This window comes from Notechis scutatus, chromosome Z (assembly GCF_049901735.1).
Source record: "Notechis scutatus isolate UNSWTSFEM ecotype Mainland chromosome Z, rNotScu1.2, whole genome shotgun sequence".
Taxonomy (NCBI): domain Eukaryota; kingdom Metazoa; phylum Chordata; class Lepidosauria; order Squamata; family Elapidae; genus Notechis; species Notechis scutatus.
Window position 1 is genome coordinate 84,860,726 of NC_142025.1, and position 14,157 is coordinate 84,874,882.

General features: G+C 38.6%; 1 protein-coding gene across 7 annotated transcripts in view; it reads right to left on the reverse strand.

Annotated features, from left to right (window-relative positions):
- TANC2 (tetratricopeptide repeat, ankyrin repeat and coiled-coil containing 2) overlaps positions 1–14,157 on the reverse strand; it is a 370,844-nt gene that overhangs the window by 59,796 nt on the left and 296,891 nt on the right. For all 7 annotated transcript variants that reach the window (XM_087947472.1, XM_087947477.1, XM_087947475.1 and 4 more), the window contains one exon: positions 7,883–8,068. In XM_087947472.1, coding sequence (XP_087803598.1) covers positions 7,883–8,068 — 186 coding nt within the window. The remainder of the gene's footprint in view (positions 1–7,882; positions 8,069–14,157) is intronic.

Here is a 14,157-nt window from a genome sequence, read left to right on the forward strand (position 1 = left end):
TAAGCGGCGAACGAAAGTGCGAAAGGGAAAGTTCACTCCCCTTCCTTACGGAGATAGCAAACGGACATTGAAAAACCTGCTTTTCTACAGAAGGTAAAAATAAGCTCTTTGTTATAAGTGGGAAGGGAGAGGACTAAAAAATCTTTAAGAATTTGTTGGAGGAGACGCCTTGAAGATTACAAGATCAGAAATTAACTGTAATAAGGCTTTAAAATATACTTTGGGATTTTGCCCCAGGAGGAGAAAGTGCAAAGAGAAGAAGAGGAAATATTTTGTGTCTGTCTGGATTGCTTGATAACTTTGGAACGCTTGGAAACTACTTTAAGATTAAAAACACTTGGGTTGTTCTTAAAAAAATAAAAGAAGAAGAAGAAGGAAAAGTTTTACAATGGCACTATCTGAGGATGAATTAAAAATGGAATATGAAAAATTAAAGGAAGGAGAGCAAGAAGGCAAGGATTCTTTGGGGGCTGTCTTCCACTTTTTAGAAATGGCGATTTCTACTTATCAGCAACTACATGGGGAAGAAGGAGAAGAAGAAGAAGAAGAAGAAGAAGAAGAAGAAGAAGAAGAAGAAGAAGAAGAAGAAGAAGAAGAAGAAGAAGAAGAAGAAGAAGAAGAAGAAGAAGAAGAAGAAGAAGAAGAAGAAGAAGAAGAAGAAGAAGAAGAAGAAGAAGAGGAAGAAGCCATCTTTAATGGACAAAAAAGTTCAACTAAGAAAGAAAATAGGAAGAGGGGAAGGAAAATTGAGAATTTAAGATTTAATAAAACAACCAAGAAAGAGAAAAATAAGGTGAAAAAAAGGTACAATGTTAGAAAGCAACAGAAAAGAGAAATACAACAGAGAGGGGAAGTTAAAAAGACGGAGGTTAGGAGAGGGGGGGGGGCAAAAAGGCCAGACAGGAAAAGAAAGGGAGGGAAAAAGGGAAAAAAAGCCACAAAGGCTTGAAACAAGATGCAAAAAAGCAGATTTTTTTCAGAGATAAAGGGTAAAGTATAATTAAAGAAAGATTCTGCAAGAGTACATAAGATAGTATTGTAGTATTTGCATTTGAAATAGTGTATTGGAATACTATAATATTTAACAAAATATTAAAATATTAAAATGTTTAATAACGACAGATTTCAATATTTAATAATATTAAAGAGAATGTGTAAAATGATTAATGTTTAGTTATAGTTTAATTTGTTATTGTCTTAATGTTATTATAAATTTACTATTTCATCTTCGTATTTTAAAATAATGTATTAAGCAGAATTAGAATTAGAATGGAAATTATATATTTAACTATATTACAAATTTATTGTTGTTTTAATTTTAAAATGCAACATGTAGAATGTACTAAGCAGAATCAGAATGGAAATTATGTATTATTTTAAGTGTCAATCTAGGGGAAAGATAGAAAGGCGTCATACTTTAAAAGTGACTATAGGGGAAATTTTTTGTTAAAGAGATAAATAGATAATTGGAAAAGAACGGACAAAAGATACAAGTATAATGATTTTAAAATAAGATGAAATAAATAAAATATAATTAAGAGAGTGAAAAGAAGAGAGAAGTTATATAGAAAATATAGAATGGTAAATAAGATAAGAATGGTATATACGGTGAACATGAATTTGATTTAGGTCTGTAAAAAAGATGTAACCCGGGGCTAAGCCACTTTCCAAAAAGAAGTTTTATGTTTTGTGTTTTGGTTAGCTATATTTGATTGAGAATTAATAAAACCTTGGAGGGAGAAACAATGAGAAAGTTGGAAAAGATATGTACAAATGATAATTTGAAATTATGTTGTATAAAAGAATGTCTTATTTGTTTTGTTAAAATCTACAAGTAGCCTTCAGAAAGGAGGTTTTGTGTTTCTATGGCTTATGTTTTGTTGGTTTTTAAAAAAAATTCTGTGTGTTTATTTTTGATTGAATTAATAAAATCTTGGAGGAATGTTAGAAGAGGATAATTGAGAATAAAAGATAGAAGAGAATAAAACAAGTCAGAGGAAAATATAAGTATAATGAATAAAAATATAGAAAGTAGATAAATATAGAAAAGAAATATAATTGAAGAAAAATAAAGGGAGAAATAATGAGAAATTTGAAAGGATATGTAAGTGTTTATAAGGAAATGTATCAATGTTGTATAAAATAATGTTTATTTGCTCTGTTAAAATTTACAAATAACTTTCAGAAAAGAGGTTTTATATTCTTATGTTTTATGTTTTGTTTGTCTTTAAAAACTAATAAAATTTGTTTAAAAAAAAAAGCATTTATGAAAGGGCAACTTATACAACAAAATGGTAAAATAGAGATAAAAATGAAAGTGGAGGAATTAAAGTGATCTCCAAAAAGGGGAAATGTCTCATAGCAAATAAAAGTTGTAGAATGCCAGCTTTGCATTAAATGGGTTTTTATGGTAAAATAAAGTTAATGTAGATTTCAAAAATAATTATGTGAGAAATATCACATTAACAGGGGTGGGATTCTAGGGGTTCTGACCGGTTCTATAGAACCCCTTGTTAACTTTCTAAGCAGTTTGGAGAACCAGTAGTTAGAAGCAATCTCCTTTTGTTTTTTTCTACCCTTATTACATTCTTTCCAGTATGCCTAGACTTCCTGTCTCCGGAGCTTCTGGGGCTTGACTTTCTTAAAGGGAAAGGGTTGTTTTAAGACTTTTACACTGCTGTTGGGAGGAAATACTTCCCTGGACAATCAGCAATTTGAAGAAATAATTGAATAATGAAACAGAGCTGTCAGAAAGAAGCTTTTAATGATAGGGAACCAAGATGAGTGACATTCAGCAAGGCTTCTTGGCTAGCTACCGTGTTTCTCACAAAATAAGGCCGGGCCTTATCTTTTTGAGCCCAAAAACGGCTAGGACGTCTTTTCGGGGTGAATTAATTTCTCCCCACCGCGCACCAGCACTGTCTCCAACAACAGCGTCTGAGTCGCTTCCATTTTCCCCCGTCCCCATAACAACAGGAAAAAAAAGATTTTGAGGTACCTGGGAGCGCCACGCGCTGCATTTTGATTTAATTCCGAGTGGCTGGGTGGGCGTGAGAAGAGCCAAGCGAGCATCTCTGCTGCTGCTACCCTTGTTGCTCCAGCCTCGGGCTCTGCAAATTTGCAAAAGTCCTGTTGCGCAGCCCGTTCCTGCATTCCAAGTGCCCAGGCTGAGCTGCAGCTGTCCCTCTCTCGCCAGCGCCATCTCCAATAACAGCGGCAGCAGCAGCGGGAACTGTGGAAGTTACGGAGGTGGCTCTCCCACCCGAGAAGCAGCTAAAACTTCCACGGTTCCTGCTGCTGCTGCCGCTGTTATTGGAGACGGAGCTGGTGAGAGAGGGACAGCTGCAGCTCAGTCTGGGCACTTGGAATGCAGGAACGGGCTGTGCACGGAGACTTTTGCAAACTTGCAGAGCCCGAGGCTGGAGCACCAAGGGTAGCAGCAGCAGAGACACTTGCTCGGCTCTTCTCACGCCCACCCAGCTGCTCGGAATTAAACCAAAATGCAGTGCGCGGCGCTCCCAAGTACCTCAAAATCTTTTTTTCCTGTTGTTACGGGGACGGGGGAAAAGCGGGAGCGACTCACATGCTGTTGTTGGAGACGGCGCTGGCGAGAGAGGTGCCAGCACCGGTGGGAACCGTGGAAGCTACTGAGGCCTGAGAAGCAGCTGAAATGCTGCCGGACATCCACGCCGATGCCGCCTGCCTGCTAACCCGGTTAAGGGAGGGGTAAGGGAGCTCTCCGTGCTCCACCATGGTGTTAGGAGCGGCTGATGGTGAGGTGTAGCTGCCCACGGGGCACTCCTAATGGCAAGTCCCCCCCGCCTTCCCCCCCAAATTTCGCATGTTTTAAACTAGGCCTAAATTTGGGGGAGGGGCTTAATTTCATTTTATGCCTAGAAAACATGCTGGGTCTTCCTATGGGGGGCCGTATTGTTGGAGAAACACGGTAGAAAGATTGACATTCAAACATGAGTTTACATACCCTTTCTGAGTTTTTGTTTAAAACTGGTCTTGGTGAGGGTTAATTCTGTGCTTGGTGAAGGTTTAATCCTGTGTTTATTGATGGGATAATTTTCCCTGTTCAGCTTCAACAAGCAACAGCTACTGTTGTGATTTAATTATTTGTATTGTGTTTGAATTTTTTCCTGCCTCATGGTTTCTTTTTCTATCTGGGGAGGGGGTCTTCTTTCACTGCTTTAGTGGTATCTAGCACTGTCCTCTTGGGGTGTACTTTCAAGAGGCAGGATGCAAGCTTGGCACTGATTTTTTTACTGCCTTTCTGGGGGGCATGTGACCTTTCCTTAAATCTGGATGATTTCCTTAGGATATCTTGTGAGGTAAGTGAGACCAGCTAGTATTTTTAAGTGGTGCAAATGGATCTAAGGATTGCTTTTCCTGGGTGTGCATTTTCTGGAGAGCTTAAATGACCTCCCTGCTAAAGGGTTTCACTTTATGAGCAAGAGTTGGCTGCTAATAGTTATCATTGCATTTTAACTATTTTAATTCCTCAAGGTGCTCTGGCACCCTGCCTGATTTGTAACTCTGGCTTGCAGGTACTTTTAATCTAATGATTGGTATTTAGAGCAGCTTTTTTCAAGCAAAGAAGCTTTTTGTATTTTTTTACTGGTAATCCTTGACTTACAACAGTTCATTTAGTGACCATTCAAAGTCACAATGGCACTGAAAAAAGTGACTTATGACCATTTTTCACACTTATGACAATTGCAGCATCCCCACTGTCATGAGAGTCCACGTGAGAAGCCCCCTTGACACGAGTGATGTTGAGTGGGCCACGCCCACCCAGTCACATGACCACCAAGCCATACCCACCAACTAAGCCATGCCCACAGAACCGGTTGTTGAAAAATTGAAACCTATCCTTGCACATTAAGATTATGGAATAAATATAAACCCAGGTTGCGTCCACAGATACCTTTATGTTCTCATCACTGAAAGCATTTTATAATAAACAGCTGGCAAGAAAAATGGTCAATATATTACAACTTATTAATATAGGAAGAAAAGAATTCAAGTGGAAATCAAGAGAACAATTACAGAGGGATTTAGTTTTGGGATTGAACAATACAAGATGGAACCTAAAAATTGACCTGTATACAAATGATGAACATTTGACTGCAAAAATGTATACATTTTTGTTGAAATTTGAAATTGAAGAGGAACAAGTCAAAGATTACATGATAAAATAGGCAAGAATTTTAGCTACAACATACAAATAGATTAATGGAAAAGCATGTGCCTAAAGGTATTGAAATTAATGTTGTATTAAAAGAGAACTTATACAAAATGATATATTGGTGATGTATGACACCAGAGAAATTATTTAATATGCATAAAGATACTTCTAATCAATGTTGGAATTGTAATAAAATGAAAGGACATTTTACCACACATGGCAAACTGACCTGTTTGGTCAGAACAAGACAATATGTACTGTTATAAAAGACTACAGCCTTTTATAAAGTTTTTATTGAAAATGGAAGAAAATGAAATGTTGATTTCTAGATTTAATGATTGAAAAAAGAGACTAAATAAGGTATGGAGGAATTATTGTAATATTAAGGAGAAAAGCAGGATAATTAATTAATTTGTAACTTTTGTAAAGAGGAGTGGAAATCATTTTTATTTCTTCCTTTCTTTAATTGTGTTCTTTTCTTCAATTTTCCCATCCACTTTTCTTTCTTTTCTTTGTATATTTTTGTACTCATCTTTTATTTATTTAAAATATTTAATAAAAATTAATTTTAAAAGAGAGAAAGAATGTGTATGTGTTGATATATTTAAAGTACTGACTTTTAAAGCTCTATATATCACGGTTGCCAGTGGTGGGATTCAAATTTTTTTACTACCGGTTCTGTGGGCATGGCTAAGGAGGCGTGGCCATGTGACTAGGTGGGCGTGGCTTTTTTTGCTTTTTGCAGTACACACACACACACACACACGCACACGCACACGCACACGCACACACACCATTTTTGGGCCTTCTGGGCCTCAGGGAAGCCTCCTGGGAGCATTTTTGCTCCCATAACGCTTCCCTAGGGCTCAGGAAGGCAGAAAACTGAGCACACCCCCCCACACTTTGTTTTGGGGCCTTCTGGGCCTCAGGGAAACCTCCTGGGGAGGCTTTTTTGCTTCCAGAAGGCTTCCCTAGGGCTGAGGAAGGCAGAAAACTGAGCCTTGGGGGGAGCATGCAGCAGCCCCTCATGCTTCATTTTGGGGCCTCCCTGGGGCCCAGGAAGGCAAAAAATGGAGGGGGCGCAGAGAGTTTTTCTTTTTGCCTTCCTGGGCCTCCTGGGCAAAGCAGTAAGTGAGGGGAATCCTGGCACAGCTGATTGTAGGAACAGCTGATTGTTGGGAGTGGAAAAAAAAGAAATACCTTAAGGATTGATTGGGTGGGCTAGCGCCAGGTGGGTGGGGTGAGGGAGCATTGAGTGAGCAGGGCAAGTGAGCGAGCGGTGACCGAGCGAGCAGATCGGGGGCGTGATGAGCCAGAAGTTACTACCTGTTTGGTGACCCATGCCAAATCCTTGCTACCAGTTTGCCCGAACCAGTGCAAACCGGCTGAACACCACTACTGATAAGTTGCCCAACTTTTGGCTTGCCTGTGCTGTACTGAGTGAAGATGAATTGACTTGGGCCACATATAAAATACATAATGTACAAGTGTCTTTATTTTTTATATTTTGTATTGTTTTGTGGGATACGTTACTATGGTCCAGAGCCACATCTGGCCCGTGGACTGTGGGTTGGACATAAGTGCCTTATATAGTCCAGTATATTAAGATATCTTAAGATATGATCATTTTGACCACAGCACTTTTTCTTGATGCCTCCTCTGGCAAAGTGGTCACTATCTGATTGCTAAATTTAAAGTTGATGTTAATTCTTAGCAATTACACAAACAGACCTCCAGGATGATCTATCCCAGTCTGATTCTTCAGATTTTCCAATGTTACATCCACTGTCACTGTAATTGATTTGATTTGACCAATTTTGCTACTGGTCGGTGGTAACCTCTTGTCAATGAACTTGGTCATTTGTGCCTTAAGTGAAAACTCTGGGTTGATTTGTTATATGATTAATTTGGTGTTTTTTTTTCCTCAGCTATTCATGGTAGTCTCAGAAGTCTTCTCTAACACCAAAATGCAAAACAACATTAATTCTATCCTATTCTGCTTTTTCAAAATCCAGTGTTTGCCTCCATAGAGTGTCACAATAAAACCCATTGCTTGCATGATTTTGATGTTTGTAAGTATGGACACAACCTTGTATCTGAACATTTTTTCAAGGCCCTAATTACTGCCCTATCAAATGCTAGTCTTAGGTGTACTTCTTGATTGTTGTTTCTTTTACTGTTGATAGACAATCCTAAAAGACAGATAATGCCCACCACATCAATTATCTTCATTGTCAATTTTTAAGCTGGGATATGTTGTCATTAGTTTGTTCTTCTTTATATTTAATCTTATTCCCATTTTTTTCCTTTTCTTCATTTTCATAACTAGAAATTTTAAACTAATTAATTAATCAATCAATAACATTCAGAAAACGTCAATCTTCCTCTGGGACTCTGGGAAGTTACAAATAAAATGTTGAAAACATAAAAGCAGAATATAAAATTTAAAACAGAGGCAGATCAATTGCATTTTTAGCATTTTTAAAGTAATGTTATCAGCATAGTTATCAATGTTTATTCATTCAGTTTTAAAACTATTTTCATCATATTTCAATCCAGTCTCCCTCAATAGTGGCAATTCTTTCACTTCTTTCAAACTTCAATAAAGAGTTATTAACCAGGATCTTGAATAAATATATCGAACTTGAAGACTATTTGGCCATTCAGCAAGACTATGGATCAGTTTACCTCAGTATATCCCATGCTAGCAGCAGCAATGAGTGCTTGTTGGATGGCCTGGCTTTTTTTGAACACTCCTTGTAGCTGTCCAGCCATTGTCCAGTCACACTGAATCAAAAACTTGACAACCTCCAGGTGGCCTCTAAGAGCTGCATGTACCAATGCACACTGACCATTCTTGTCCAAGTGATCCACCTTTGCAACAAAAGGAAAGCCACAATCAAAATTAAAGTAAACTGTTTCAGTAGCTCTCATTACTTAATGCAATATACACATAGAAATATTTCTACTATGTTTCTCTGGCCAAATATATGCAGAATTAGCCAGAATGAATGAATGAATAAATTGGTGCTCTTTGAAAATAGATGTTCTATAATACAAGTAGTCCTTGACCTCGTCATTTGTTTAGCAAATGTTCAAAGTTACAATGGCAAATGGTGGCTACGCCCTGTCCCTGGAATTTTGGCTGTCCCAACATCACTATGATCATGTGATTGTGATCTATGTGCTTGGCAACAGGTTCACACTTATAAGTGCACCTCACCCTCTCTCCCATCCTGTCCCCAACTTGCACCAAACTCTTGCACCCTCCTTGATTCACCATTAACCCTCCCCCTGACATCTTTGCATGCCCTTCTTGACTCACACTTATGTATCCCCTTGTGAATTCTCTGTCTCCCACCACAGAAAGTTCTTCTGAAGACCAAGTTGTAAAAATTGATATTGTTTTTCTTCCCACTTCATATTCATCACTGTTAAGACCCCGCTTCAACTAGAGCCAGTTGAGCCATTACTTCAAATCTTCCCTTCCAGCAATAAAGTCTTCTCTAGTCTGCAAATCTGAGAACTGGAGAGTCACTATGCTACTCTCTCCTGGATCACCCATACCTAGCCTCTTCTGTTTCATCAAGGTCCCCTCCTTCGTTAATAGCTGGGGACACAGATACTTACGGCTTCTTTGTATGCATAAGGAGCAGGGTATATGCATGGCAGTCATGGCCTCCCAAGTATACACACACTGTCCTTTCCAATAAATGAATATTCAAATTTGCCTTGCCAAAATCAAGACTCTAAAATACACTCCTCCCCATTTATTAAGATTGGAAGAGGCAGTAGAGCTGATGTATGCTTGGTAATTGGTATACTTGAATAATCATAGAACAATGACAACTGAGTATCTTTAGTGTGCAAGAAAGCTAGAAGTAAAGGCCATTTCACTGTGTCACTATGAAGAATTAACCAATAAGCATAGCCCCAGCTTCTCTGAAAATTCTTAGAGGAAAGATGGTTGATAGAAAACCCCATTATTTAATTATATTGCTGGAGGGAGCCAGTCTAGATATTCACAGTTAGGAAAGTAGTGATAGGAATATTTAATGCATTATATTGTAGTTTTTGAAGGAGTGACCTGCCTAAAACTCCTAAGGAAGAATGAAGCTTCTGGTACATTCAAAGGCAGAAGATACTCAGGAAAAAAACCCAAACCCAATCATGGTAGCCATAAGTGAATTCAAAGATGACAGTTGATGGGAGATCTGAATTAAAAATAAATTCTCTCATATATTAAATGATTAAATAAACAAACACATTGTTCCAAGGTTGCATTTGCTGTCTTATTATTCTATGGAGTATTGGCCAACAACAAAATGAATACAACATCCCATCTGTTGAAATAAAATTCACTAAATATGTGCCATGATTTGTGGTCCCATCAAAAATTAAGCGGTTAAGCTCTAAAATATGATCAATTATAAAGTCTATTGAAGCTCCGGTTTGAGCTTCTTCGATGACAGACCAAAATCCGCAATCGTGCATGGTTTCGATCCGTGCTCGCCGCCGGAGCGCCCCGAGCTGGCTGGATTTGGGGCTAAGCCATCTCGTAGAGGTGGTGAAGAGGGGGGAGACCGCCAGCAGGGTCGAGGAGAGTCGCATCTCTCCTCCTCAGCTGGCCATTACTCCCTTTCCCCAAGGTGGTTGCAGCGGTGGTCAGAAATGGCCACCTCAAAGAAGAACTCTACCAGAAAAGAATGTGCAGGAAGAAGATAAGAAGAGAAAGTTTTGGTTGACCGGGTTGAACTGAAAGAGCAACAATGTAAGGTACCCTGGAATTTGAACTATAAAAAATAACATTGTTCCCAAAGAAGATTTTGAAGCAGCGAAGGAGAGAGGGAAGGGAAAGGATTTGGCTTCTTTTTTCTTCCCTTCCTTATACTGACAGCTAAGAGATTTAAGTAAGAAATTGACAAAAAATCCACTTTGACATTAATAGGCATTTAAGCTGAAAATAAATTGTCAAAGGAATAATAAAGACTTTTGGATATTCAAAAATCTTTAAAAGAAGGAAAGGAGAGAAAAGGAAGGAATAAAAGGGCGGGATCTGGAAAAATGGAGGCAACTGCCTGGAACTAAAAGGAACTTACAGTGAAACTTTAACAAGATTCCTAAAAGATATATTCTAACAAAATAATAGAACCCCAGGAAGAGAAAGTGGAAAAAAGAAGCAAGAAGAAACAGCTTTGGGTTATTTGGATTGCTTGGTGGTTTTTGGATTTTTGGCTATTGGACTTCAAGGACTAAAATCAATCGGGTGGTTGTTTAAAAGTGTTTAAAATGGCATCACTTTTGGAAGAACTGAAAATGGAACTTAAAAAACAGAAAGAAGATGCACAAGAAGGAAGAGGTTCTTTTGGCTTCGTATTTCAATTTTTAGAAATGGAGATCTGGAACTATGAGAAACAACAAGAAACGCTTGTAGAACAAGAAAGTCGGGACAAAGAAGAAGCCATCTTTAATGATCAAGTAATTTTATGTGGGGGGGAAAAGGAAAGGGGGGGAAAGAGATTGAAAAGTTTAAGATTTGAAAAAACAACCCCCAAAAAAGAATTGTTTGAAAAATAATTACAATATTAGGAAACAACAGAAGAGAGGATTACAGAAGAGAGAATTAGAAGTAGAGAGACAAGGGGACAAAAAGGGGAGGGAGAAGAAGAGGGGGAAGAAGGAAAAGAAAAGAAGTTATAAAAGACAGAAACAAGATATAGAGAAACAGGGGAAATGTTTAAGGATTGAAAGTATAAGCCTATTTAGAGATAATGGGTGAAAATGTAATTGAAAAAGGGATTCTGCAAAGGTACATAAGGTAGTATATTAGAAATAGAAATAATTTTAGAAAATATAAAACAATGTGTGATTAAAATGATGGATAAAATACTTATTGTAATGCAATGGAATGTTTGTTAATAAATAAATGAAATAAAGAGAACGAGAGAATGAAATTAGGAAAGGATGGGAACATTTTAATTATTATTAATGATTTATAAAAATATAAGTGAAGAGAAATATGGAGAAAAAAAAAGAATTATGGAAAGTTTATAAAGAATTCGACTGGAAGTTATGTGCTATATTGAATGTTATAATTCTAAAGGCATAAATTAAAGTTTAAGAGTTGAATGGACAAAATTAAAAGATATAAAGGTGTCATACTCCAATTAGTAACTACAGGGGAAAATTTGTTTAATGAGAAAAGATAATATAAAATTGAAGCAGGACAGACAAAAGTATAAATATAATGATTAGAAAGACATTGAAACTTAGGAAAATATATATATAATTGAATTTAGAAAGGAATGAGATAATTAAAAATAAAGTTGAGAAAACCAAGGGAGGGAAAAAATTATGGAGAAAATGTTAAAATAGTAATAAGACATGGAATAGAACACAAAGATGAATATGAAATTGAGTTTGTTTCTGTATGGAGAAATGATAACCCGGGATCATGCTATTTTTTTAAAAAAAGATGTTTTATTTTGTGAAAACCCAAATAAAATTTATATTAAAAAAAATTAAGTGGTTAAGTTCTAAAATATGATCAATTATAAAGTCTATTGAAAATGTATCCCAAGGCAAACAAGACAGAAACAGGTTGCCATAACCCAAATTAAAGAATTAAAAAATCTCCTTTTTGCTGCACTCCTGGGCTGGATTGGCCGAGGTTGGACTTTGCACTGTAGCTGGGGTTGCTTTTGACATTCCCCCCCCCAGTGAAAACCCAGCCCTGGCCTGGCCCAAGATGGAGCACAAACAGCTTTTTTATATGCTGTGGTTTTAAGGCTCCTCTTTTCATACTACAAAGCCAACTCAATCCTGGCCCAGCAGCCTGGCTAGGCACACCTCATTAGCATTAGGAACAAGAAGCCAATGAAGGTCCAGGGCGACAGAGGTCTTGCAAGATGGCAAAGGTGACTGTCTGGGACTGGATATGAACTGGAGTGACTGCAACTTTTCAGAGCATGGAAAACAGTCATGCAATCAGGGGTTGCTTGCTGCCTTGCAAGGCAGGATGGTGGGTGATAAAAAGGACAGATATGTGGAGGAAGTAGGTGAGTGAGAAGAGTTGGACACAATCCCTTATTTCAAGGCAAGCAGGGATCAAGACAGGGGTGGGATTCAAATTTCTTAACAACCAGTTCTGTGAGCGTGGCCTAATTTGTGGGTGTGGCTTGGTGGTCGTGTGACTGGGGTGGGAATGGCTTGCTGACTGGGCGTGACTAGGTGGTCATATGACTGAGGTAGACGTGGCCAGATGACCATGTGACTGGCAAACCAAATGTAAGTGGTCCTCGCTTAATGACCAAGTCCTCCCTTAATGGCCAGTTGCTTAGCAAGTGTTTTTTGCCAGTTTCCAAGGCCTGGGGAGCCCTGAAGAGGGCAGGGCAAGGCCCGGGAAGGTAGTCATGTGACTGGTAAACCAAATGTAAGTGGTCCTCACTTAATGGCCAGTTGCTTAGCAAGTGTTCTAATTTACGACTGACCTTCACAAAGCTACACCCTTCTAACCCTGTTATTATTTGATTCTGTAAGGATCTCCTGCTGGGGCAGGGGGTTGGGCTGGATGACCTCCAAGATCCCTTGCAAGCCAGCCCTAGATTGCTGTGCTGCTTCAAAGTCTTCCAAAGCCAGGATTTATGTCCTTCCATCCTCTCCTTTTTTCTCTCTCCCTCCCTCCATGTATTTACCTATCCATCCATATATCTCATTCTCCTCTCTCCCTCTTTCTTTCTTTCCCTTTCTTTCTGCCCCTTCCTTTCATCCCTTTCTTCCTTTCACTTCCTTTCTCTCCCTTTTTCTTTCTTTCCCTTTTCTCTTTCTTTTCTTTCTCTCTCACTTTCTTTCTCTCTCCCCTCTCTCTTTCCCTCTCTTTCTCTCTCTCTTTCTGTCCCTTCCCCCTTCCCTCTCTCCTTCTAAAGCTAGGAAGTCCACCTTAAACACACACATACACACACACCCAGGGGTGGGATTCTCCCAGTTTGGCCCTGTTTTATTGTACTCTGCCTCTCAGAGAATAAGCCTGCAGGCAGGGACTGTGCTTTGTAATCTTTGTGCAGGGTCTTCAAAAAAATAAATAAATACATGCAATCAACAGAAACAAACGAGGCAGCTTAGAAACAAGAAGATGCTCAGAGCAACCCCAGTTCTACAGTATCACAGAATAAGAACAACCCAGAAGAAAGGTAATAGCAGGAAGGAAGGAAGGAAGGAAGGAAGGAAGGAAGGAAGGAAGGAAGGAAGGAAGGAAGGAAGGAAGGAAGGAAGGAAGGAAGGAAGGAAGGAAGGAAGGAAGGAAGGAAGGAAGGAAGGAACCACCCTACAAAATCACGCAACCTTTAACGTCTCAGATTGGTGACCCTTCCTAGACCCAACTGATGCTTCTTGTTGTATCTACAGTACATGAGTTTCAGTCCCAAAGATGCTCCTTCTCCCCAGAAGCCCAACCTTCAATTCTGGATGAATACTTCTGCACCCTTTCACTCTTTGTTCCTCAACATCCTTCTTACATTGGATCACAAGCTATTGAACCAGGTCAGAACCAAGAACAACAGTTGTAGTTATGTAGGTGTAAAAGAGACTGGAGACTTTACAGCCTTCAACCTAAGATCGCAGGCAAAACAGGAGACTCAATACTTTTAATCCCCTGACACTCATAGCCAGATATTATTTCTCTTCATTGTGTCTCTGTATGTGGCATTTGCAGAGAACTTACACAGACAAAACAAACTTTACAAGAATAATAACATCTTTAGAAACGATCCTTTCTTCAAAAACCAGACATTAGGAACTGTGAATGGAAAACTTTATTATTTACTTAGACTCTATTTAACCTCAAGAATTCACCTGAAGGTAATAATCAGGCAACCCAAGACTGACAAATCAAAGTTAACGACTTCCATGAATGCACACAAAAAACATTTCAGAAATGTAACACTCAAACATCCCATGCTCTTAAC